This window comes from Stylophora pistillata, chromosome 1 (assembly GCF_964205215.1).
Source record: "Stylophora pistillata chromosome 1, jaStyPist1.2, whole genome shotgun sequence".
NCBI classification, from domain to species: domain Eukaryota; kingdom Metazoa; phylum Cnidaria; class Anthozoa; order Scleractinia; family Pocilloporidae; genus Stylophora; species Stylophora pistillata.
This window is the reverse complement of record NC_142519.1, coordinates 20,152,366-20,178,919: the sequence shown is the minus strand read 5'-3', so window position 1 is coordinate 20,178,919 and position 26,554 is coordinate 20,152,366. Positions and strand designations below refer to the sequence as shown.

At 38.6% G+C, this 26,554-nt stretch overlaps 1 protein-coding gene and 1 long non-coding RNA gene across 5 annotated transcripts; one reads left to right on the top strand and one right to left on the bottom strand.

Annotated features, from left to right (window-relative positions):
- Nucleotides 1–2: 2 nt before the first annotated feature.
- On the top strand, nucleotides 3–1,848 carry LOC148741596 (uncharacterized). The gene is made up of 2 exons (XR_015994608.1): nucleotides 3–290; nucleotides 1,094–1,848. It is a non-coding gene; the product is annotated as an uncharacterized LOC148741596 (long non-coding RNA).
- Nucleotides 1,306–26,519, bottom strand: LOC111340208 (uncharacterized). Of its 4 annotated transcripts, none has more exons than XM_088743024.1 (20): nucleotides 26,364–26,518; nucleotides 16,119–20,514; nucleotides 11,785–11,868; nucleotides 10,933–11,089; nucleotides 10,538–10,623; nucleotides 10,304–10,387; nucleotides 9,571–9,664; nucleotides 8,798–8,869; nucleotides 8,240–8,304; nucleotides 7,814–7,920; nucleotides 7,445–7,505; nucleotides 7,183–7,229; nucleotides 5,461–5,565; nucleotides 5,118–5,198; nucleotides 4,429–4,521; nucleotides 4,236–4,339; nucleotides 3,981–4,099; nucleotides 3,289–3,442; nucleotides 2,777–2,877; nucleotides 1,306–2,432 (listed from the first exon to the last, which is right to left on the bottom strand). In XM_088743024.1, the coding sequence occupies exons 2-20, from the start codon at nucleotides 20,448–20,450 to the stop codon at nucleotides 2,319–2,321; spliced, it is 6,060 nt and encodes a 2,019-aa protein (XP_088599150.1). In that variant the 5' UTR covers nucleotides 20,451–20,514; nucleotides 26,364–26,518; the 3' UTR covers nucleotides 1,306–2,318. The 4 variants fall into 4 exon arrangements, with proteins under 4 accessions (XP_088599150.1, XP_088599156.1, XP_088599154.1 ...); XM_088743030.1 differs by lacking the exon at nucleotides 26,364–26,518 and adding an exon at nucleotides 24,995–25,143; XM_088743028.1 differs by lacking the exon at nucleotides 26,364–26,518 and adding an exon at nucleotides 21,598–21,743.
- Between the last annotated feature and the right edge of the window lie 35 nt (nucleotides 26,520–26,554).

The following is a 26,554-nucleotide window of genomic DNA, read 5'->3' as shown; positions in this document are numbered from 1 at the left end:
CTTTCCTTATACTCACGCATAACTCGTGCGTGTATGACTTCTCACGCAAATACAGCGCGCGCGTGTACGAGATAGTGGGCTGGCTTTCGTGTTGGCTGTGTTCCAAACTACTAGCAAAGGGCTCACTGCCTTCGGCAGAAAGTGAGAGTTCGAACCTTTTTGGTTGAAGCCGCCGCCGATAAAAGGAAAAGTATTCCGTTCCCTCGGGGAAAACAAGCGGAGAGGCTGAGGTTTTTCGTAGGTGAAGGTCAAGGGAGAAAGGAGTCAGCGGGACTTGGTGCGACGCTACGGTAAGCACTTGGTGTAATCCTTAATTTATGTTAATGAATGCAAGTGACCATGTATTCCCATGTTCTTCTGTATTGATGCATGTATGAAGGATTTCACAGAGTACCTACCAACGCTACTAGCCAGAGACATAATGCCCTCTGCGGAAAGTGAGTCCTAAATATATTTTTATGCTTCCTTCTCCAACTGTAGAAAAAGTTTATCCCTAAGACTAACGGACATGAGAGGGCATTTGTCACTAAACTAAGGGAAGAAGAGAAGCTGAAATTTTGAGTGACAGTTAACGGGGATGGAGGAGCGAGGAGGAACCCGGTGGGATACTAATGCGAGCAATCCACTGCCTTGCAGGAAGACAAAATTAACATTTTAGATACTGCCTTAGAAGTGAGAAAATGTTTTTCCCTAAGAAGGACCGATCTCCTTTTATTCTCGTGTGTAGGGAAGACGAGAGGTGGACTCCTTCCCCGAGTTACCGTCAAGAGGATGGGCGGTAGTTACTCGGGACTTGGTTTCAAACTGCCTGCAAGCGACTTACTACCCCCCTTAGTAAAAAAAAAAAAAACAAAAACTTGAGACCAATTGTCATTTTTGTTCTCTGCTTAAGGAAAACGACAGGCCAAGTTTTACTTAGAGTTGTCCCAAGTTCTCTCTGAGCCATTTTCATCTGTAAGCAGAACTTGTAATTTTCTTTTAACTCGGTTCTGTCTCTTGGGTAATGGTCCTGTCTTGGCAGATGTCATCTATAAACTAAACGTTTTTTTATTTCCTTTTTGTTTTCTCCTGGTTCCGTCTCTCCGGTAATCAGTCCTTTCTGGGCTGTTATAGTCTGAGAGCAGAACATTTCTAGCTTGCAGCCTTGCTGTTTCTGTCAGGTAGGCTATGAAATCGAGTTATAGAAGCTCTGCGCGTTGATGCACCGGACGCGGAACCTGAACCACGTGAAGATGTCGAGAAGGGACGAAGTCTCCATACATTTCAATAACAAGGATAATTCCTTTAACAATCAAGCTCATTAGGTTGGCGATTACTTCCTTTATTCTCATGATCTTAAAAAAAAAACGATTCAGCAGTAATACCGTAGGGAGAAACTTGATGCTGATCACTGTTATGGTTTTTAAGAGGTTAAAAACGGTGAAGTATCCAGTGCCATGTTAGCATACGAAATGCGTGATGCATATGCTTGAGTTACAGGGTAAAGTTACCCTTGGTAAAAATCAAACTTTAAAATATTAAGAATACATTCCACCGATCGGTTTACAAAGTAACATTGCGTAACATGCATAAATGGTAACGTTATTATACGAATTGGTATTTAAAAATAGACCAAAATTGTCAATTTTCTACATGCCCTGTAGCTTACTTGTTACAAGACCTTTTCCTACACCAAGATATCCAATTTACCTTCTCAATTAACAAGATGGATATAGTAGAAAACTATGAAAAATCTACATCACCTTTCAAATTTAAAATTACTTATCCACAAACTGGATAGAAGTTAAAAAACATCCGAAAACTGGTTTATAAGTTATATGGTTTGTCCAATTAAATGTTGTTCAACTATCTTATTAACAAATTATTTATAAAATAGCACGTTTTCTCGCAAATGTATAATAAACTAGTCAATGCGTTTTCTAAGACATTTCTTGATCCAATACAAGACCCCTCTTACATTCTTTAAAGAAGATGGGGGTATGGGTAATAAGAGGGAGGGGAGGGGGAACGGGGGGAAGGGATTTGGGGGATATCACAAACTCAAACTTGGGATACGAATCCCTCACAGATCGCAAGATTCCAAAGCTACTAACAACTACCGACCATTGTCTTGGACAACTGAACGGGTATACGATTAATTGAATCGTATAATTGTATCCCATGCTGTCTGTAGGTAGGGTAGTTAAAAGCAATTCTGAGAAACTTAATGGCCAGGGAAAAATATGTTCAAGTATAAAGGCATAGGTGTTGAAGGTTTGATATAAAAGGCACCAAAGTGATAACGTTATAAGTGACCAATGTAGAGAATCTCTTTCGTCTCAAATGCTGGTTTCCATGTAGCTGTCAGATTCTGAATTGGAAGATTCTCTGTCGCAATCTTCTCCGTGACTATCTCTCCGTTCAGCGGTTCTTCGCTTTGTTTTAAGGTCTCCCTGAAAGAAACAGGGAAATAGGTCTTTCAATCGTAACCTTACCAACCTACCATTATTTTCAGGCGGTAATCTGCATGAAGTGTTACTTAGCGTCTTAACAAGCTTACACATATAAGCTGCGATTTAACGCTTAAATTAAAAGCAGATAGCCTTGTGAAACTGCAAGCTTTTTTTTAATGATGGGTGTTGCGGCTTACAAGACCTTTTTTAACTAAGCAATGTTTTCAGATGTTGCTTCTGCGGCTGTGATGTTTCGAATTTTTAACATTGCTGTGCTGTTATTTACAGTGCATTTGATGGGTGGCCGTAGAATTGCGAGCTTTCAAAAATGAACACCACGTTACCTTTGGAATTTTTTCTTGAACAACAGTGCGAACTCTTTTAGACACACTGGAATGGGCGCGCAGAATTTTCTCATTGTCTTCAATGCACTCAGCAAAAGTAACTGAGGAATTAAAATAAGCTAGTTACTCAAACCCAAGCCCATAATTATATTGGAAAGTTCAACCTGTCTATGACGAAAAATAGAATCATTACCCGGATATGAAGAAAGCACTGTTTCGTTTACATTTGTTCTTTTTTACTGTCTTTCTCGGCTTTTTGTTTGCTTTTCCTTTTTGATTATCACTTGATGTTTCTTTTGTCACGTTTACAAACATTTCTCAACGACAACTCTCGAGAGACACTCGAAAGCGATTAGTTTTGCAACATCAAAAAGAAAGAAACAAAGAAAAAACAATCTACCTCAAAAATGTTAAAAAGTCCTTTATAACTACACGGTATTAGCTAATTTGGACATAGAAAGAGGGAAAAAATCTAAAATAAACTGATTCTCCAAATGTAAAAGTCTCCTCACCACTATCTGAACCGAGTTGGTTCCTATTGAGAACAACATCTACTTGGCGCAGTTTACGAAGCGTGTGAAAAACCCTACTATGGTCCTTATTCCATGGGTACCTTAGTACCACCCACTTTGTTGGATCCTCCCAGCTGACACATCGATCAAAAATCTGTTCATCGAAGCAAAAAAATTTAGTATTATATTGTATAAAAGGTTGTGGTTACTCTTACTGAGTATACTAGTTATGAGGTTTGATCGCTTGTCTCAGAGTAGCTACTTCGTGTGGAATGCTTACTGCTAGACTTCTGCAGGCGATGGGCTGGACTGTTTGCGCGCAACTTGCTTTTCAAATGTTTTGATTGGTGCATTTCGAAAACTCCTCAGCGATCCGCTGTCATACGGCTTTCCTGATCGTGGGCATCCATGTTTTTGGAATGTCTTAATAATAATGTCTGCTTTCAAGATTCTTCCCACTGGGGAAGGGGCTATCTATCTTAAATGCTAACATAACCTAACCCTAACCCTGACCCTGCTTTTGTCTCTAATTCCAGTCATCGTTGTGAGGAAGTCGCTGCAGTCATATTCCCGAATCTAGACAACCATGCGAGAAAAGAAGGGGACATGCTACGTGACGAACTCGAAAAACGGCTGCTGGCTGATCAAAAATTACAACAAAAGTTGCATAGGAATAAAACGTCTTGAAATACCTTCCTTCCACTCCGCAGAGTCTGATGTAGATACGGGATCACATTATAGTTCCACACATTAACAAACCAACCCTCAGCAACTTTGAAGTCCATTGGACACGAGTAAAACAGTGATGGACCTGGAGAAAGGGATATCATTAGGAAAAGTTTTTCAGAACGAGATACTTACTCAAAACTGAGATTTCCTTCGCACATACACTCGAAATAATGCTGATTTAAATTAGCAGAAATTCTCACAAAGTCAGGAGTAAATACCTAGTGTGGCGTCAGAATCGCAAAAATCTACCAGAATCTCATTCAGGTGGTACCACACTTTTGACAGCCAATCAAATAACTCTAACAGATCGTCACTTTCAACACTGAACAAAAAAAAAATAAAATAACGGATCAGTGCAAATCGTCATATGACTGTACATTCCGGTCAGAAAATAACTGAGGAGGTACTTACTTGGTTTCCAATTCACTCCAACTGAGTTTACGCTTCAAGAATCTGCTGAGAACACCGCTGTACTGTCGGTCGTTTACAGACACTCGCAGCCACCTGACATGAAGCAGTAGACACTTAAAGATCTGTTTTACATGTCATTCATTCATTCATTTATCTTTACTTGTTTGAGAAGGTTAAGTTTATGGCAGCAATTTGCCCATGTGGACCTGCTATCTTCCACACCATCCCACCCCAGGGGAGGACATCTACCACACAGTAATCTCGAACGTGGGTAATTAACGTCTCCTACCCCTACCCCTGCAGGAGACGGGGCCTACGGTTTATTCGTCCTCATCCGGGAAGACTAGAATCTCTATCCATTCCTTGATATTATAGAAAGGTAGCAAATTCTCCTCAGTTATTTAAAACCATGAGTATTGGTCCGGCCGGGGCTTGAACCCTCGACCTCCCGCACAACACAATCCGGCGCTCTAACCAATTGAGCTAACCGGGGGGCGGAGGCTAAAAAATGAGAACAGTGGGAAGAACGAAAACTGGACGGGGAAATGGGTGAGATCAAACGCCACTAACAAGTAAACAGACACTGACAGATGGTCAAACACAAACAGATTGTCACAAAAAAAAACTCCCTCTCTTCCTCAGTGGCCGGCTAACCAAATGATTCCTTAAAACTATATTGAAATACACACCTAAAGTAATGACACAGACTCAGCTCTTTTGAAGAGAAAGGTCCTTTTCTGCTTTTGTCTCGAACACCGATGATATATGGGCTGCAACGAACATGACACAATCATGATCACAAAAACATAAAATGCAAATCACCAAAACAAAACGCTTCTCGACAATAGAAAGGTCGATTGAAATCTGAAATCGGTGTAGAACAGTTGTCGGCACCAGTCGCTCCTAGACTTCGGGACCGTGGCGTCGACTTATTCTTATTCGCATCCGGGACTCAGCGAGAAAAGAGGGACTGATCATGGTGTACCGTGACCAGGGGGCTACTACCCATGTAAATCCCATACTACTACTTACCAATTGCTGTTTTTCTCCAGCTGTGAGAAGTCGAAAATGTCAGCCAGAGAAGCCAGGCAATTCAACTGATCCAGTATTATGACAGCTGTCCTGTCCTTATTGGAACTGTTCAAAAAAACACAGTGAAAATTATGCATCTTGACGAGTGTTAAAAAACCAACCTGCCAAACACTCTTTCAGAAAAAACGCTCTACCTTAGACTTAATGCAGAGCCTCAAACTATAAGGTTGGTACTTAGCCTAGCAGAATATTTACACAACGTATTGACCCTGTTCCACAATTACCGTATTTCTTCGAATAAACGACCGAGTGCTCATTTAAAATCTCGACTTAAAGTATGGAGTGCTTATAGAAAAAGGGGCACTTAAATAACGGGGTGGGGGGGGGGGAGGCTTCTCGTCATTCTCTTGTACAGATTCCGTTGTATTTGAGGGTTGAAAATTCGTAAATAGGGCGGCGATAGTAAAAGGTTTTAGACCCTTCACAGACTAGGGATTTAGTTGTCGACAACTATTTGTGATCGACAACTAAAAGTTATCGACAACTAAAAAACGTAGTCTGTAGCGCAAGTTGTCGACAACTAAACCGCAAATTATTAGTTGTCGACAACTAATAGTTGTCGCCGGCGTCATTTTTTAGCGTTTTTCTAGTGTGTGAAAACTTTTGTTTTAGTTGTCGACTACTTTTAGATCTCCGCGCTATTGTCTCAGCGGTTTAAAATTGGAGGATTGCAGAAGAAAAATACTTGGTAAAGAAGACATTCTTTTTGATCTTCCTCCTCCACATCCTTTTCTTGGAGGTAGAAACGAATATAACGATATCATTACTGCAGCAGCTTGTGCCCGCCAACAAGTTCTGATGCAGGACATTTTATCCAAAACGATTGAACGGCAAATTTGGCGCAAAGTTCGTTGAGGGAATTTTGGCCAACGTGCCGTAGAAACTGGAATGACGGCGATTTTATCACCAATTTGCGAGTAGACAGGGGTAAGTTTCTTCTTATTGTTGAAAGACTGACCCCTCGTATTCACCGAGAAACGACAAGAATGAAGCAGTCCATTGATGTCGATGAAAGAGTTGCTATGGCGTTATGGCGATGCGGAGCATCCGCAGTAAGCTCTTGGTGCCCAACCTCTCTGCGTATTGGCTGCTAAATCAGTATTTGAGCTCCAGTGTGTGGAATCCTTTTATCGGACTTATTTAGTTGTCGATAACTTTTAGTGGTCGATCACAAATAGTTGTCGACAACTAAATCCCTAGTCTGTGGAGGGCCTTAATTGTATTCCTATTATTTAAGATAGTGAGGGAGAAGGACGGGGGCGCTTGTTTGACATTATGACCCAGGGGGTGGGGACTCTTTCGGGGGAGAGCATTGTTAGAGCTTGGGCGCTTGTTAGAGGAAATGCGGTACTCGCAAAAATGCCAAGTGAATGAAGGTTTGTCTTGTAATCGTGGAGTCTACATTTGTTTTTCTTTCTTAATCGTCTTCAGAAACCTCGAAAAATGCATAGAAAACAAGTCAGCTGTAACGAAATGGGGACGTTCCATGTTCACCTACACTTTCGAAAGTGACCGCTTCCTACGAACGCCCGTTAAGCTCATGGCGGTTAACTTTTTTCATTTGTTATTTGACTTTAGAAATCACGACAAACGCCGAGCATACAAATCGACCCTTAGCTAGTTGACTATTGATAAGTTTGGATAACCAAGAACGAAACATACCCAGATATATCGACCTCCATCAGAGGGGCAAGACCTTGTTTTAATTCCTAGAAGGATAAAGTAATAAATTGACAAGTGGCTCAAGCATAAGTGAAAATGATCTCGCATTGAAAAGACAAACAAAAAAACGAATAAAAATATGTTTCTCTACACAACATCGCAAATGTAGACAACCGCTAAAAACTAAAGTAAGCCAGATAAACATTTCGAATTTCAAAAATATGCAACAGAAGAAGGAAAGGAAAAAATCAGATTTGTTTACTTTTCGAGTTGTCTGGGTGACATTGAAGGTAACTACAGCGGGGGATGTCTTCCATCCAATCCTGCAAAGAGGCCAATAAAACTTCCTCAGAAACTCTCACACGAACAAAATCAAACCCCCTACCATCATTCTCCATGCACCCTCGTCTCCATCACTTGTTATGCATCCCCCTCCGCCATCATTCTCCATGCGTCAACATGTAAGAGTACATCACTCTTTTGTTTACTAGTCTAAATAAAATTCATTCCTTCAGCCAAAACCAAACCCATATTCGTCACCTCACACGTTAGAAACCTCACACAAAGGAAATACATTCTGTAAGCTAAAAGAAAAAACGGCGTTACCTGGTTCTAAAGAAAATTGACTTGCCTTTGAACGACATGTTCTGCTAATTTGGCGGCTAAGTAAGATTTTCCCAGCCCTTGTTGTCCACACAGAACAATACATCTGTGTTCCAGCAGCTGTTCAACATAATTCTGTGAAAATAAGACAACTTTCCATCAAAAAGAAGTTGCATATTGACACCATATAGTAATATTACGCTTCACCTTTTAATTCTAAGAAACGATTCACATGCAACTTCTCCCTATAATATCCATACATCATCCAACAAACAGGTAATGAGAATACTCATACTCATTCATCAGGTTGAAGTTGTTGTATTGATCTAACACCAAATTCTCGTTCAGCTACAAGGAAATTCGCAGCAGCTTGAGGGGAGAGTTAACAATCAGATCTTGGAAGTGAAAGAAAAGTAAACTATAATGGCAACAGTGACGAATTCCTAAATCTCACCTCTATGATCTCTTTGGGAAGCAGAGTGTCATAAACAAGAGAATCACAAGAGAAATGGCTTCCATCTGTAGGTGGAACATTGTATGACAGAGAGATAAGTTAAAAATGAACGAGAGAAAAAGTTTCTTTCTGTAAATACACCAAACCATGGTCGGAAATTTAACTCACGACGCGCAATTGTGCCTCTTCAGCTTCTAGGAAGTGAACAGTACTCGCTAATCACTTCCGAACGAGCCAATCAGCGTGCACGAAAAGCACTTTTCACGTAAGTGCTACATACTAACCACTAATATCTAACGTTCCTAAGAGTTATGAGTTTAAAAAAAAATTAATTTGACCAAGATCACAAGCAAATTAGCCACTTGTAAATTGTTGAAACACACGAACTAGGCAATCAGCGTGCACGAAAAGCACTTTTTACCCATGTGAACATACTATCACTAATATCAAACGTTCCTCAGAGTTATGAGTTTAAAAAATATCAATTTTGACCAGGATCATAAGTAACGTACCCACTAGTAAAACTTGTAAAACACACGAAATTATACAACTACTTGCCTTTGAGCTCGATAACACATGGACTGTTTTTGTTTGACAACTCTACACGAGGAGAACTTCTTCGCAGAGAACCTGAAAAAATCACATATCTCTAAATTATAGTTGGAAATACATAATATTGTCTGAACAGCCAATCACGCACATTCTTTGTCGTCGGTTGATTTTGATTATAACCCTTTGCAGCCCCGCAAGAGCTTATATTGAACACTGTTAAAAGAAAATTCCCGTATGAGGTCCTTACGGGCGACGAGTGGGGACGTAAAAATTCGTAACCTTGTAAGAGGTTGGACGCAGGAAAACAGGACCAAACAGAGGCGGTCATATAAAAAATGCTTATTTACTAATACCTCGATCACATCAGCGAAACATGTTAAGTTAACCAGACTTGACAGAATGAAAATCAACGACAGAAAACAAAAAACTGATTTATCCATAGGGTTCAAGTAGTCACTAATTTGTATTTTCAAAGTGCAGTCGACAAACATTTCTTTAAACAGCTTCTGAGAAGAAAACAATTTGAAACCGTGCTTAGCAAAAACAGCAGCAAAACATGTTTTGAAAAAGATGTCATTACTTCGAGCCCAATATTTCCCCGTTCGCCCCTCCCAGTCAGTCAAAGTACACACACCGTAGTGCTTAGAGAAAGCTGGGAAATCAATTGTTCGCTCTCACGGAAACTACAGTAGGAATTTGGCTTCTTTGAGGAAGCAGAAGGGGCAGTTGTTCACAGGTCATAAAAATTTCGACAGTAGAAAAAAGAGTACTTATTATACCTGGACTCCAGACAACAACTCCTGTTTGAACACCTTGGATGCTGTGGGCTCCGAGACACAAGTAGTTCTCTGGGTCGATTTTCTTCATGTGATCCTGCAAGCAAAGAGATACCCTTCGTTTCACCACTTCTACTTGTGTCTAACAACAAAGATTGTTTATTAGTTTGTCACAATAGCTAAACTAGTTGGATAGACGTAGCGCAGAAAACTAGTTACTGTGGTGACTCGACATACAAATGTTCCACCAACTCACCCCAGTGTGATCAGTGACGTCACAGTGAATTTAGCACACCAGAGTAGGAAGTAGGTCGATTAGATACCCTAAAATGACCTACTCCCATCTTTTTTTCGCTTTTGTTTTTGTCTTTTTTTCGTTTCTTTTTTTTTTTCACACAAATTTGTTACACTTCTCTTAAATCTATCTTCACCAAATCAAAAATCAAAAATTGAAACCGATTAGAACGACAAGCATCGAAATAACCCAGACCTACAATTTCTTTTAGGCGACGGTAGAAGAGGCTTCAGGTAAATACCAGTTGTCACCTGATCGAAAAATTTAATCAAAATGACCTGCGGATGATGAGGAATGAACTGAATCTCAAGACTTGTATAGAGTTGCAAACTGAACAAAAATCTTAACGTTACATGGCAAAATAGTTCCTGGCACCACAGTTTCTTTAGAAACTTTTAGCCTTTATTCATGTGTAGCCGAACTGCGCTCACTATCGCCTACCACAAAGGTCTTCCTAGCAGCTTCCATAACTCCGTTCCAGTCTGCTCCGTTTACTATCACTGTTCCCAAGCGGATGTCCTTTTTCTTTGTATTTAAAATAGAAAATGTAATCAAATGAGACTGAACCAAAAAAGAACTAACCATGACTTATTTGGTTGCAAAAAAAGAGGAATAAAAAAGTTAAAAATTCGAGGTAAATTGTTTATTAAATATAATTGAACAACGATTCTGCACCTTGGAGGAAATATGACCAACAGGGGCAGCAGAAAATCCTCTGAGACACACATCTATTTCAACTGGTTCCTCGTCATCTGTGTCCACTAAATAAAACATTTCGAACATCATTTTTATTAGCCTCTGTACAGCCGCCCCCTGCCCTCAAGAAAAAATAAATCAAGAAGGGGCTCCACACGGTTTTTTGTTTTTATTTTGTTTTTGTTCTTTTTATTGTTTTTCTTGAGGGTAGGGGGAGGCTACATACAGGCTACAATACATTACAGACGGTAATCGCAGTTGTCTCCATACTAATTTAAAAATATCTGGAATCCTCAGAGCGTGTGACTGAAACCATTTTAATCTATCAGATATCAAGATACACAATCGGCTAGAGCTTATCATGATAATTTTACCTTGCCTGGGTCTGTACAGTCGGCATATGCTCTCCAGTCTCTCAGATGACTCAGTGCTACTGTTCTCAGTCGCTTCTCCAGAAGTCTGTTGATTTGCCAAACTAACAACTTCTTTACGTAACATATCATTTTCATCGTGGAGCAGTTTGAGCTCTCCCTGAAAAGGAATGACAGAAGACAAAAAAATCCTAACGATACCTTTAATAGTTTGCAATATTATTCTTGTCTAGACTTTTGACGCAAAACTAGTTACAGAGAGAGGGAACTGCTAACATTTTCTTAAATAAGTATCCTGTTAATAACATACACAGGCTATAAACAGCAACATCTTTATTTTGATTAAGTCCGCAATAAGAAGCTTATTATGAAATTAGTATAAATTCAGCGGCGGACATCCATCAAGCAAATCGTCTTCCGATATAATACAAGTTAAACTGTTATTTAGAGTGTTAGTTCTTGCCGAGGAAAGAAAACAAGTAAAACCAAGGAACACTCCATGAGAAAAAGAAGAGCAACATAATTAACCTACATGTGATGCCAGGATCGCAAATCGAATCTAAACCACAACGGAGGGACACTTTACCATTTACAACGAGTCACGTATGAAATAAAATTCTCTGACTTATCGACGAATACAAAAATGTGACATACAGCCAACTCAAAGATGCACACCTGTTTGAGATTATTGCGTATTTGTTTTAATAACTCTCGTCTCCTAGGGAAATTTAATTGGTACGAGGAAAGCAAATCAATGAACAGAAACATGACGCTTTCTCATCTGAATAGGAAAACAGAACAGTGTACGGCTCCCAATCAAACTTTAAAGTAATAAATTCAATTTTCTTGACCAACCTTGATTTCACTGATTATTCCTTGCAATTCATCAGCCTGATGGAGGGCAACATAAGCTTCCATGCTTAGACCTCCAGACAGTGCCTGCAAAAAGCACATAAATGATACCAAATTAACACGTTGTTAAGCATGCGATGGTCCTTGGACCCGTGAAGCTTACAATTAACAATCCAACAAGTATAATCTACGTTTGGAAACCAAGCCTAGACTTAAACATTTCATTAAGAACATTCATTACAGAACACATGGTGAGATCCAACAGTTGCCCCAAGAGTTAGTGTTGATTGTCCACCAGCATGAGTTAAGACTGGCTATAGACCACGTCAAAGCTTACTGCTTGGTAAAGATATGAAATTATGCTTTGGTCAAAGTTATCCATTTAGTATGCAGTTTGATCTTTCTAGTGTTCCGATATTATTAGTGCTGTAACATCTGTCAAATTGAATATAAATGATCTTTCCTGCTCGAGCGTTCACTCATACTATTTCTAAAGTTATTGCTCTCTGTATCTGATGAGCAAGTTCTCTCTCCTAGCTACTTTTCACTTACTCAAAAAAAAATTAGTTACGATAATTTATTGTAACGTCAAAATACACAGTAACACCCACCATTTTTCTGGATAATAAAGTGAAGGTTGAAGTTTTTAGTGTGTTAATCACGTCACGAAGATTAAGAGGTTCATACAAACCCCAACTGACACGCCCGGCTCAATGACTAGAAACCCTAAAAAATTTGATAACTGCTAGACCCTCTGAGCCATTCTGGCCTAAGGTCAAGCGTTGTCAACGAAAAATAACTGTTTTTCAGTGTTAAAACCGGCACTCGAAGAAAGCACTGAGTATACGGTATATTGGATAACGCTACACTACACTTGACGATATTTTAATGAATTCTGAAAGTCGAAAAACTCAATCAACACAACTGAAAAATCGTCAGTTCGCCAAATATTTCTTTAAAGGTCACGGGAGATGTATCATGTAGCCTACAATGGATTTAGCTAAAAGAAGTTAAGACACCCTTAAGCTCAACAGAGCTGCTCAAAGAGAAGCGTTACTATTTAATCGTGTGCGATAAGTCAAATACAAAGACGATTTGGCGGGGACTCTAGTTCTAATCTCATAACATTACCTTACCTCCGAGTAAGAACTGCTTTTAGCGAATAAATAACGAACAGTTAGTTACAAGAACCATGTATTTGAGCAAAAGATTTCTTAGTCTTTACTAGTCACTAAAGAGAGCTCATTGAGTGTTAAACTCTCTGGGTCCCTAATCCTTAATTAACTACAAATTCAGGATTAAGTATCGACGGACAGAAGTCACAAGGTCGATGTGGATTAATTCTGGCCTGTGCCAATTCTTTTATCTTTTAGAAGGCAACTCATGCAATCACACAAACAGAAAGCCTACGTCCAAACTACACATGAAGCTTTCCTATCAGTTAAAAATGCGTTTTAAAAACAAGTGACTTGGCAAAGTTTCTTCTTTTCAGTTTGATGTAATCTGTCAGCACCATCAAACTCTCATATTTGCTTGAAATTCGCCTAAACTTAATTCAGTTCTCGTCAGCAAAGTTTCACCACTGGATCAGCGAGCGAAATAAAGGACTGAATCCAATTTGCTTAAGATATTTATAAATAGCAAATTCATCAGTCATTGGACAAGGTCTTCCCGAGCAGATAGTGCTTGTGTTTCACTAGCATTTTGGTAACGAAACAGGATCAACTTGTGAGGTCAAAATTATCATGAGCAGTAAAATGAAAATCTGGGAGTCAAATAGGACAAAAGACCAGACTTCGAGCTGTGAAATGTTTAGTTATCAATTCCCAAGTAAATCAAGTTTGCGTACGCCTAATTCCGTGACAGAAGTTGTCAGAAAGTTGCCATACAAATAGTAAGTACGACCACTTCATATGTTGTCAGCAATTCTTTATAAGATTATACCGAAGCGTCACAGGAAGGTATGTAAGACTTTTCACGCTGCGAGGTTAAAAACAGTTACTCCTAACTAAAACAAAAAAAACCCTGATTCGAGACTTTGAAGTTTACGGTAAACCAGGATAATGAATAATTGTGGCTGTCTGTGGTGGAAATTAAAAAGATTTAAAAACCATTTGTTTTTAGTACAAAAACAATCCCCCAAAGGGAAGTGAATAAATCTGAAAAAAATTACACATGAACACACCTCATCATGTTAAAATTATTTGTTTAAGTGTAAGTGATAATGAAAAATGTCAATACGTAGTAAAAAGTCTAACAAACAAACAGAAAGTGCAAGTGCAAGATACTTGGATCAAAAGGATGAATTTCTTTCAGAAAAATTTGATAAAGTTGAGTTTAAAATAACATAAAACAGGTTCAAAACATTACCTGAATGTACTCAAAGCTGAGGGTCAGACTACACCATACAGAAAATGTCCAGTTTCTAACCAGATATTTCACAGTAACAATACCTGCAGCTTCTCACTAGAATTAGAGACAGCTTCCCAAAAATGGCATTTTTCAGATGTTTTCGACATGCAGGTCCGATGTACTTAATTGATTGACGAGTACTTAATATACCACGATGAAAATTTAGAATCACGAGATCCTATTGCAACAATCTAGCAGCTTTTAGGAAAATGTCAGTTAGCTTTTTAAAATACAAGTTTACATTTACTACAATTAAAAAACAAGCACAATTGAGACCTACACCCCTTCTAGCCTTAAATACATTAATTAAATTCCTAATAATAAAATGCACCACAGATGGAAATAATGTGTTTAGTCATTAATAAGCTCAGTGGCCTGTTTTGCGTGACTGTAAAAATAAATCTGCTTATCAAATCTATGATAAACTATCAAATTAAAATGGATATTTTAAGAACAGAAAAACAAGCACAAACCACTTAGGAATTTAAAGGTTAATAAAGACATCTGGAAGCAGATCAGGTCTCTTAAATCAACTCATTAACTCCCACAACTGACCAAGACAGAATTTCTCCATAGATTATTAATACAATATTAAGCAGGCAAGTGGTGAGAATAAAGAAAAACATCAATTCTTGAATTATTACTTGATTTCAATACCAGATTCTCTAAACTTAACTCATTATAATTGTATGACAGACAGTTGGAAGAATTGCTAATGAGATCTTAGGAGTGAAAGTCTGACATATGTGTACAGTGAAGGACAGTAGACATGTTTAGTGTGAACCTATTTGCAAAGAAAACAAATATATTGTTTTTTTCTTTTTCTACTGAGAAATCATACTGATTAGCCTTACAAAAAGCTGAAAGAATCTCTATCAGATGCTAGTTTAAAGTTAATTCAAACATCTTTTGAAAACAAAACCTAACTTGGCAAATCTTTCCCACATAGCTATGCAGAACTGTAGGTCTCAAATGCACTCCTTGCTTTAACCCATTGACGTCCAGTGCGCCCGTATGCGCCCATGGGGACCCACACCCTTTCTATGCCTCGTGACGTCATCACTTTTAATCCTGGAGCACGAATTTGAGCACCTACTTGAACAGGTTGAAAATATCTTACAGACGATACCAGAATAAGCACAATTGAGTGAAGGAGATTGGAGAAATAGCCAAAAAACCGTGTCACTTTGACCTGAAAATCTGCACGAAAATCGTGTTTCACTACCTACCTACCTTTCTGAGCATGTGCTTTGAAAACAATGAGTAGTTTCTGAAAAATCTCTACACCAAAATGAAGCCTACTCAATTTCCAGCAAGTGAGGAGAAACTTCAGGCAAGGAGAGGGGAAAAAAGGGCAGGAGAAAGAGAGAAAAGTAGAAGTCGTAAGTGGGGCATGACTTTTCAACCCAAAAACTATGTCGAAATTTTGCTCTCTACGCGTGCCCAAGATTTTCAGGCCGCCATTTTGCATTTGGATCGAAAGGCCGTCGAGTGCACGAGCTGTCAAGGAGTTTTTGGTAAGTTTGAGCATTTAAAACCACAACAGTGACCCGAAATCTGCTCGACTAGCTTCAAAACACAGTTTTCCACAGAAGCTGTGGCCATTGATGGGTTAACTCAGAAATGCCATAAAATGTTTGGTACAAAATGTGGTCCAATCTAAACCAGCTTTCCTACAGATTTGGTTGCCATTAAAACACTTAAATAATGCTGCACATTTCCTAATCAAAGACGCTTGGACACAAGTTTAATTGCTAAGCTTGACCACTAAATCACAATTATTTAACAAAAAATAAACTTAATGGGTAAATTTGATTATCCTGTGGTTTTTAGGTATGCATGAATAACCTGATATTACACAAGGTAGTAAAAAATTAAAAGATATATAAAACAGATATGATAAAATGCAGTCTTGTGTTACTAACCTTGTTTTGAGTGCTTGGAGAAACCCGCTTCTTAAACCTGTCAATTGCTTTATCCAAGATATCAGAGTCCATGAATTCCAAATTCAGAGATCTGCGCGCTTCTCCTAAGAGAGCATCTAGGTGAGATTCATCCTTCTCCTTACTATTATCATTGACAGATAAAAGTTTGTCACTTGGACCAACAAGATCAAGATCAAGAGTCTCTAGATCAGTTCCCACCAATGACATCCCTGGGCAAGGTTCAGTGTCAACAAAGACCACTGTTTCTGTGCTGCCCCCAAATTCTCCAAAGCGATCATCATCTGATGAATATGATGATGATGAAGCATCCCCTTGAGATTCCACATCACTAATGGCATGCTTATCTTCCTTTGTGGTGGTGATGACTGGTTTTTCTGGTTGTGCATCATCAAGTTCATCAAAATTTATTTTTCCACCTACTTCCCCTTTTTGTTCAGAGTTCGGTGTGGGTTTTGGTGTACTTGTGATGTGCATTCCATGCTTTTTCCTATAGTCAATGAACACGTCAATACCTTCAGGACTAGCTACTTCATGGCAAAGTGTTCCTTGGTTTCTGTTCTGAAAGCCCTCAGCTGGTGAGGCTACTTCTAAAATTCCTGAGTCTCCTCCATGGTCACTGTTTGATTCTTTTACATCAATGTCACTGAGTTCCGCCTCCATTCCTGTGACCTTGTCCTGCTTTGTATTTTGAGCTGAAAGACTTTGTTTTGCATCAAGGCTGCGACTGTCGGCTTGACTTTTCTCCTTTTGAGAAAAAGCCCTGTCCTTGCGTGGCCTTTTTAGGCTGTGAGTGTTAGTCAACTTGCTCTGTGTTTCAATGCTATCTGTTGATTCACTCCCATTGAAAGAAACTTTCAAAACTTTTTCTTCCTTGCATTTCAATTTCTTGAATTTATCGTCCCTGTTCTCCAGACATTCCACCTCCTCTTCAAAAACTCGTGCTCTTAGTTTCCATTCTCTGAGGCTTTTACGGATATTTTCACTGCTTTCAGAACGTCTCAGAGTCTTTTCTGTAATCACATTGGCACGCCTCTCTCTAGCAGAATGACCACGCCTCAAGCAATCATAGCTCTTAGAAGACCTTGGTGGAATACGATCAGGTTTCTTGAAGCCATCATTGTCATTCTGTTTGCCAGTGGGCCGACTTAAATGTTGCCAGCTGCTTGGTAAACTCTTTGGAGTTTTGTTAGGTCTTTCTGATGTATTGTCATTTTGAGGAGATGGACAACTATAATTCTGTACAGAAACAGGTCTGCGAGGTACTGTCTCTTTTGGAGTGCCTACTTGCATACCAGCTAAGATCTGTAGAAGCTCTTCAACAGAGACAGCTTTATCACTCTCCTGAGGAGGTGGTGATAGCATTTCTGTGTTGCTAACACCAGCAGAGGATGATCCAATAGACTGGAATTGGCCCAGCAGGGACAAATTCTGTTCCTGTGACTCTGATGGTGTGGGAGACACTCTCTTTATTGTTGGTGTCTTGATCTGCAATTCTAGCTCTTTTAACAGCGAAGAAGGTAGCTCTTGTTGAAAATTCACTGGAGGAGTTTGAGTTGCCACTGAAGGTGGTGGATTCAATGCTTTGAAGACAGCTGGGGGTGGCGTTTGAGTACCCCTATGTCTTCTATAGAATTGTTCTACTGTTTCATGTTCAGAAACAGTTCCATTAACACAAGCTGTGTCATTTTCACATAATCCAGTCTGAATCTCACGAGGTTCCTTGTTTTCTGAAGTTGACTTTGATGACTTCCTCTCAGTGACAGACAACACCACAGATTCAATATCAGGATCAGGTAACACTGTCTGTGGAGACTGTAAAAGCTTTTTTATGCTCAGTGCTTCAGCTGAAATTAAGCTATCTTTGTCTTCACAACGAGTATAAAACTCACTGTAATCTGTGTCATCAAACTCAAGTCCTGGTTCTCCACCCTCCTTTAGTCCCCCAAGTTCTTCTTCCTGAAGTTGTTCAGAGATAAACATCCCTTCTGACGGTGGTGTTTGTGAAACTTCAGAAAACCTTTCAGAGAGAGTTTTTCTTCTAAAAACCTCAGAATCTGAGCTATGTCCATTTCTTAAAGACTGAGGGCCGAACAGAGCCTCCATTGCACTGACCTTGCGATGAGTCACTGCATTGACTAAACCATTATGAACAGTGCCATTAGTGGGATATTGGTAACCCTGTGTACAAAAGTTTGGTGGCTTGAAGATTTTCTCAACTTCTGAATCACTTGAAGAGCTTGTGTAAGATGAAGCCCGTCGCAGGGTCTCTAGATGTGGCACCTGAGCAGGACTAACGGGTCGAAATAAAGGTGGCTGTTCATTGGTGGCAAACTCAACAGATTGTCTCTTCAGTGCATTAATAGGATCTTGACTCCCCAAGGAATGTCTTGCTCTCCTTCGTTGCACCCTGGGGAAAGTGGAGCTTTCATTGTCTGTGAGACAAATACTGGAATCAAGTGACATACTTTTAGGAATGTGGCCCCTACGAAGATCTTGTGGTCGACACTTCAATGGCTGAAATAAAGGTTCCGAATGAACACTACTTTCATCAGAGGTGTAACCTGAATACTCCAGGTTTGATGCACTTGCTGTATAGCGATCACCCTCCCCAAATTTTCCTCGCAAAATGTTTCTTCTAGTTGAAGTGCTCTGCAATGGTTCCTGAACAGAGTTAACAAATGGGTATGAAAGACCACTCTCTGAACACCATGATGACGTGGTCAGTTTGGGTGCAGGAACTTGGTAAATTCTGCGCACAAAAGGAGAGTCAACATCAACAGGACTTGGCTCACTGAATGACCATGATCTCCTTTTCAACTCAGATGTAGTGTAACCTTTTTCCCAGTTTGGTAAACCAGCAACTGACCCTGGACGTCTTTGTGCTTTCATCCTATCACATGACCTTGACCGAATCACCAATTTCTGTTTGAGTTCATTCACTTGTGGATTTAATAGTTTTTCACATGAACCTGTTCTTGGTTGTTCAATCTGCACAAAATCATGCAAAGGCAAAAAACTGTCACTGAATTGAAGATCATTGCCAGATGCCTTGGTTGTCAAAAGACCACTTCCCCTTGCTTTACAACTTTCCATAACATTTTGTTCAGGTATTGAGGCTGCTGTTGCTAAGAAGGAATGGTTAATTTCATGAGCAGCAACGTTGTCGCCATCTTGACCTACATCAGGAACAAACTTGCCTTGAATGTCAACTTCTTCATCTTCACTGACACATTCAAGCCTTGCTTTTTCATTCTCAATGCTACTGTCATAGAATTTTTCACTGGCAAGAGAAGAGTTCACAGAGGACTGGAAACAACTGCTACCATCAATAGCAAATTCTTCTTCTTCAACAAGAGGCACAAACTGCTGTGGTGAATGTACAGCTTCTACATGTGCATGAAAAGATTCAGAATAATCTTTGTCACTTTCCAAGGAAAATGTCTCATTGTCTGCTGGTGGCACAATATTTTCAACTTGGTCATGACAGCTAAGAACTGGGTGTGAATCACTGCAACTTTCAAAGGAAAAATCTTTGCTTCCACAAACATAAGAGGAGTCTTTGACACTTGTAGTCTGTACAGTTTTTAAAACAGTGCCTCCAATTGATCCATCTCTAGCAATTGCTTCAAAAAAGTGAACACGTGATTCAACAGAGTTCAATTTTGCATGTTCCTGGCCTTCCTCATGTTCTCCATTGACAACTTTGTACTCGCCTAGGCTTTCATTATAGGAGAAACGCTTGGTGAGGTCTTTATTTTCAGTAACAAGTCTATCAATGTGATTGAAACTTGAAGGGGGAGCACTGCCACGTCTTAACTTAGGCTTGGGAGGAACAGGTGGTTTTCTTCTCAATTTAACAACTTCACTTGTTGTCAAGGTACCTTCTGGAGACTCACTGTAGTAAAGGCAGTAAAAATCACTGGCTCGTCTGGTTTTCTCCAGAACATCACAAACTCCATTCACACTTTCTGTAACTAGAGTTTCATTTTCCCCATTTGTGATTACCTCTCCATTCATGACATTTTCTTTGCCGGCCACATGGCTACTTGCACAATTTGTTTCAGTACCAATTGACACAGAAGATGCAGTATCAGTATTTGCCAGACTTTCTTTATTTGCTGCTTTACACTTTTTTGGAGCTTTTTCCTTCACTGGTGGGGAGCTTATGGATCCATGCGAACTGTCACTGCTACCATTTCTTTCAATTTCATCATCCACAAAACACCCAGAATCTGTTTTACTTTTGCTATCAGGTGCACTTCTTCCACGATTAGGTCGGTGAACTACTCCTGTTTTTTCTTTGCCACTCATGTCAAAAACCTAGCCTCATTCCCATAATGGTGTCACAATTGCTTGAGGTGTTTCAAGCTGAGAACTGAAATAAAGACAAGAAATTTCTGTCAGTGGACACTGTGTAGAGGCATCAGCAATGTTTGCTTGACATTAAAATGTAGGGTATATAGGGTATTAAAATCATGATCAAAAAACACCTTCAACAGTTTTAAAAATAAGTTTTTTAACCCCAGCACCACCTCACTTATTTTTCTTACTAACTTGTCTGAGTTCTAATCCTGATCACAAATTAATTACAGTAAGTTTCATCAGTTTTACAAGATCAATAGTAAGTTAAGTGATAAACATCTCAGAAGGAAAAGCCTGACTTCCAGCAAAGACACTGGGAATGTGATTTCAGAGACAAAGTTCACAAAGGTTACAGCTGCACACGGCAGACTTTGTGACATCAAGAAACAAATTACACATACATGTAAGTGTCATTGAAATTCAGAGCAAAACCCTTTAAGTTGCTTTGAAATCCACATCTTAGTGACAGGCAAAAGAATGCTTAATGACTATTGGCAGTTCACTTGAAAATACTTTACAACTGAAATAATGTCAAATGTTTCCATCAGTAATAAACCCAAACTTGTTCTCAACCTGTGATAAGGATCCGCGCAAAGTCTCAATTGCTTTGAATGCTCTAGAACTTCTCAGAAGAGGCTCCTAAAGCCACTGCTATTAAACTAATTGTTGAACTTCAAGTCAACAGCATGTACAAAAGGTTGCCCTGTCCTCATCTGATGAGGATACATGCAGATGTAAGGAGATGCCAAAACATCTCACAAATATATAATATATACATGTCTATTTGTCCACAAATAATGGGATGAAAGGATCCAACTAACAAAGATGGTCAGTATTCAAACATGCCTCCCTTGTACAATTCAAATAATGCTAAACACATGTCCTAAAATACACACTGGATCAAAATCCTTTAGGACAAAGCACAGTAGGTTGTGGAACACATAAAGATGTCTTAGTTTCAACAATTTCATAATCACACCCTCTACTGAAGCAGTGAAATTAATTAAGAGAGGTGAAATATTATCTTACAGTTGAGATAATAATCGCAACTACTAGACCACATACAACAACAGGAGTTCTAAAAGTTTTTTCTTACCAAACAAAGCAAACAACTTCAAACCAAAGCTTACACAAAATATGTCTTCAAAACCGAGTTGGGGAGGAAGCTCACTGCAATTGCAAACTAGTTTTGTCTGTTAACATTCGAAACTAAATTACTGCCACAAATGCTTCATTAAACAAACAGTGACAATGATCAACTGGAGGAATTCATAAAATGCCATTTACATAATAAAAATACAGTGTAATTGCTTCATTATATGCATGACATGAATACTAAACGTCTTCATGTATAAACACAAACTTGAAACAATTTGAATAACTCTTTCATCACACCAGCATGAAAAAGATAAAAGCTAGTCACTAGCTGCTACCCTACATGGAAAATGGGTCAGAATAGAAATCATAGCCTTACACTGTTTATTGTACAAGGAGCATCAAAAATTCTCTAGACAAGAAACACACAGATGATTTTTAAATTTATAAGAAGATGAAATGCTAGTTTAGCATGGGTAGTTGGCTTTGTAGTGGATACCAGACAACACAAAAAGGTATAATTAATAACTAAACAAACAAATTACTGAATATATATATATATATATATATATATACTTCTTTTGAATAAAATATCCAAATTTATGAATTTTTCATACTACCACAAAATAACCATGATGCTCCATACATGTATTTTGTTAAATGCAAACTGTGGCTCCAGTTACAGTGATCTCAATTAGTACCAATGTCCAAAGAAATCTGTAATATTTCAAGCATTATTTGCTTTGTTCTTGACTGTCCCATGACTATACTCCCTTTTAATGTCAGTCTGTCATTTTATCATAAATCCTTGATGTAAAAAAAGTTGGAGTTGACAACTGGTTGACAATTTAAGACAATTTCCACATCAAACCAAACATTGCAAGGCTAACCCTTGTGGTTTGACTTTAAATTCACCCATATGACTTAAAATGGACTGAAATGTTACCAACTTTCCCAATTGTTCCGCAAAAAATGGATTTTAAACAGAGCACTTCCTGAAATATTGTCTGAAGTGAAAAAGGAAACCCAAAGACATACCAAAAATTCATAGAAATTATCACCCCATGGTTCAGATCATTTGATTAGTGCAACATCCTATTAATTTAAACCATTTTCAACTAATCAAGAGGAGAACACATACTTGAAGCTTTATCAAGCTGCAAAACATATTTGTTACAGCACAAATTCACTCATGTTTGAAGTCCACCAGAACTGGCAATTTTACTACTCCTAGCAGGAATTCCTAATGAGATTCTAAAGAAACAATGTTAACAGTGTAGTTAACATTAATTAGTCACCAACTGCATTATTTTGAGAAGAAATTCATGGATGTAATCCTTTTAATTATGATCAACATATAGTAATAAGATTTGGACCAGCAAGGTGTGTATTAACAGCAAAACCCTTTGTCACCTTAAATTCTTGATGCCCACAAAAATTTCCTCTCTGAGATTACGCTACATAATGTAACTCTTTGTCCACCCCTCTATCACATTTCAATTGGAATGAAATGCTAAATGTTGCAGTATTGCGTGGGCCTTGCAAAATGATATCTCTGCAGTCACTTGTAAGAAAATACCAGCACTATAACCAAGCTTGTAAATTGAACCAATCCTTAGAAAGTTATTATTAGGCACATTAGTCATGTTTGCTGCGACATATCCAGAATTGTATGCAAGAGAAGTGTAAGTGTAATTTTACTGAGGAAGTCCATTTTCCCATAAATACATTGTTTACATACCTAGAGAATGCTATTTTCCATGTTCTGAGACAAAGTAAAGATCTGTACTTGTTTCCTCAATTTGAGATGGTTTCAACAGGCACTATTTTAGTAAATGCTTTGACTGGATTTACCAAGCAGTAAAGGATTTCTTCCATCAATTCACTGGTTTAAGCTTGAAAAATGTATTAGCATAAGCAGATTATATAGTTTTGCAGATGTTACCTAAGTGTAAAGATTCAGAGGTTTAAGCAAAACAACCTCCTCAAAACTCAACCTACATTTTGTTAGAGAACACCATAATCAACTACTACTCTATAATCATGTCCACTTTTCCATATTTCCCTGTCTTGAGGCTATATATAAAAAAAAGTTCCAAGTTATTCTAAGAAAAGGGCATGTTAATGTTCTTAACCAGATTGCCACTGACAATGAATGTACAGTCGTGTACCCAAGCAAATGCACAAGTTCAAGGTTATCAGACTGGCTTAAATTAAGTACTATGCTGCAGGATCAAACCAGTAAGATTGTTTACAAATTAAATTACCAAAACCTAATGCATTTAGTTTGTGCAGATTATTAAAAACAAAGATTCTCTGGGAATTTGCCTAATTTGGCATGAAGAACAGTCTGTTTGTTCTTTGTTGTTTGCTCGACCTCTTGAACAAAATTAAAAAGTCAGCTGCTGAAGATGGAAAAAGTTAAGTTTGTGAAAAAATGATGCCACTACATTTTATGTGCAGAATAGCGCTAGCATGATGTGGTTCAAATTGGCAACTGACTTTTACCATAGTTAAAACATCTTAAATACTTTACCAAGAAATCAAGGTCTTTACAAGATATACCATTAACATACCTCTCAAAAGATTTGATCTCTTTATTTATTCAGTTGCTTCAACAATATTTGCAAAAATAAACTACCCTCTTTACATATTAAAAGCCATTTGTGAAAGAAGTTCAAATCCCCTGAGCACCACCAGAATCTACAAGTCTACCAGTGTGAGAGTCTCTCTAACCATGGCAAATTGCATGCATCTATCATCTTTAAGTCTATCATTGACACATTCATGAATAAAAGTGCTCTCATTTTCTCATTGTCTCTGTTGTCATAATCCCCTTGTATTTACATCTATGTGTAATGTCTTGACTGTTTGCATTACCAAATGAGCAATGCATAATTTATTGTCATGAATCTAGCAGGCCTTAATACAGTATTTATCAGTTTGGGAAGCATTTATCACAGCAGACAGCTCACCTACCATAAATCATAGCACAATTCCCTTTCCTGTAAAATAAAAATGCCTATTGAAAAATTACCTGTATTGGTAAAGCAAAATTAGTGAAAAATTAGCGCCAAGCGGTTGTGACACTGTTTGCCTTATCCCATCACAGGGTGGATTAAACAAAAATAGTTTCTTCATTCCTTCTATAGAGGGTTAGCAGTCAAGCAACATGTTCCTTCTCCTTAATAATATTTGCATGATGTTGCTTTCACAATCTATACAGATGATATTTGTCATAAGACTTGAACTTTTCTCAAGATGAGATAATTTTAAAAAATATTTTCATGGAATTGCCAACCAATTCAGTTGAACTTAGAGTTGGAAAACTTGTTTTCAAAACAATCCTGTAAGAATTTACATAAAAAAGAAGAACGAGAAAAAAAAACGAACTCTACCTCACAAGGTGCTTTTCCGTTGATCTATTCAAGTTTCTCAACGTGCGCAGTATTTTAACATGCATCTCTGCATGACACCCTTTCTAACGTCACAAAAGACGACGTGCACCCTCTCCGAAGGTGGAATGATCTTGTAGCAATACTACAGTAAAATTTACATAAAAGAACGCCAGCATATCAAATATCTCCGAAAAGTCGTCAAGCGTAAAACCGCAATGTTTAAAAATCGCATGATAACTTCGATGTGATTGAGGAAAAATGTCGATTTTGACTCATAAACGAGAAAAGAAATCCGTTTGATACCAAAAGCTTCGCACTGGCCAACATAAAGACGCATTTGTTTATTACAGCTAACGTTATGACAAAAAAGAAAAACTGCGTAGTGTTGTAAATATACAACGCATTGAGTATTTAATCGCTAGGTTTGGTTAACCAATGCTATCAGATCCTTCAAACATTCGGTTTCTCTGATTAACAGCTAAATGAGAAAGGAAATGTTATAATTCCCGAATGGGCCATCTTCCGTTAGAAGGCGTGATTCCGACGTGATAACGAACTACTATCGACAAACGTAATTATAGCTTTTGTCTGTACTTCACAAATCTTTATACTCAAAAAATGCATCAATAAGGATTAAAAATGAAACCGGACGCTGAGAATTTAAGAGAATTGCGTGATTTATCAATGAGCTGTGTCTAAGGCAGCTTACAGCTGTATGGCCAATATAATTTTCTAAATTTAACCGACCCCTTTGGCAAACAGAAGCACCTCCTTCCGTTGAATACGACTGCAAAATTGCTATTTTCGCCTGCCCCTCGATAAATCAAAAGACTGTAATAACATGTTTAATTTTTTTTTCAAACAGAGAAGAGAATATGCTGTAGAAGAGATAGTCTACGACCGTGCTTATCGTTATACAATCAGAGAAGGACCTGGAAGCGCCGACGAGTCTCGACGGAGTCTATTTTCGCAGTAGCATTTCGATCGAGCTAAGTTCTAAATAAGCTTACATATAAGCCTTCGGCAAAGTTTTAAATGAAAAACTATTGCGATGTATTTTCACTACAAGAACAGCCAAACGAATACTCTGACAATATCGTTCAATATGACTGGTCGGCTGTGTTTAGTTCACTTATGTGAAGTCATGGTGTGGAGCCGGCACAGGGTCGAGAATTTAAACTGAACTCTACGTTGTTAGACCATGGCAGTTATTCAACCGCATTAGGTCTCAAACACTAAATGCACGTGCAAGGGACAGAAGAATTCCACGTTTAAAGAATCACACTAACGTTACGATCAAACCCACGCAGAATCCAGCCAAATTAAACACGACGCCCCGAATTAGTAACCACAATGTTTTCCCACAAACCTTTCAGGCGGACCTTGTCAAGCGAAGCTCTTTCCATTCTTCTTCCTCTGCAAAGCGTGCTTCAATTCCTGACCTCAAGCTGTCTTCACACGTCTTATAATAATCTTTTGTTATGGAAGAAATTACTCGAAATCGCCGTTCCTGATCGCCACACCACACCACACAGGATGTGAGAAAATGTACTTCAACTG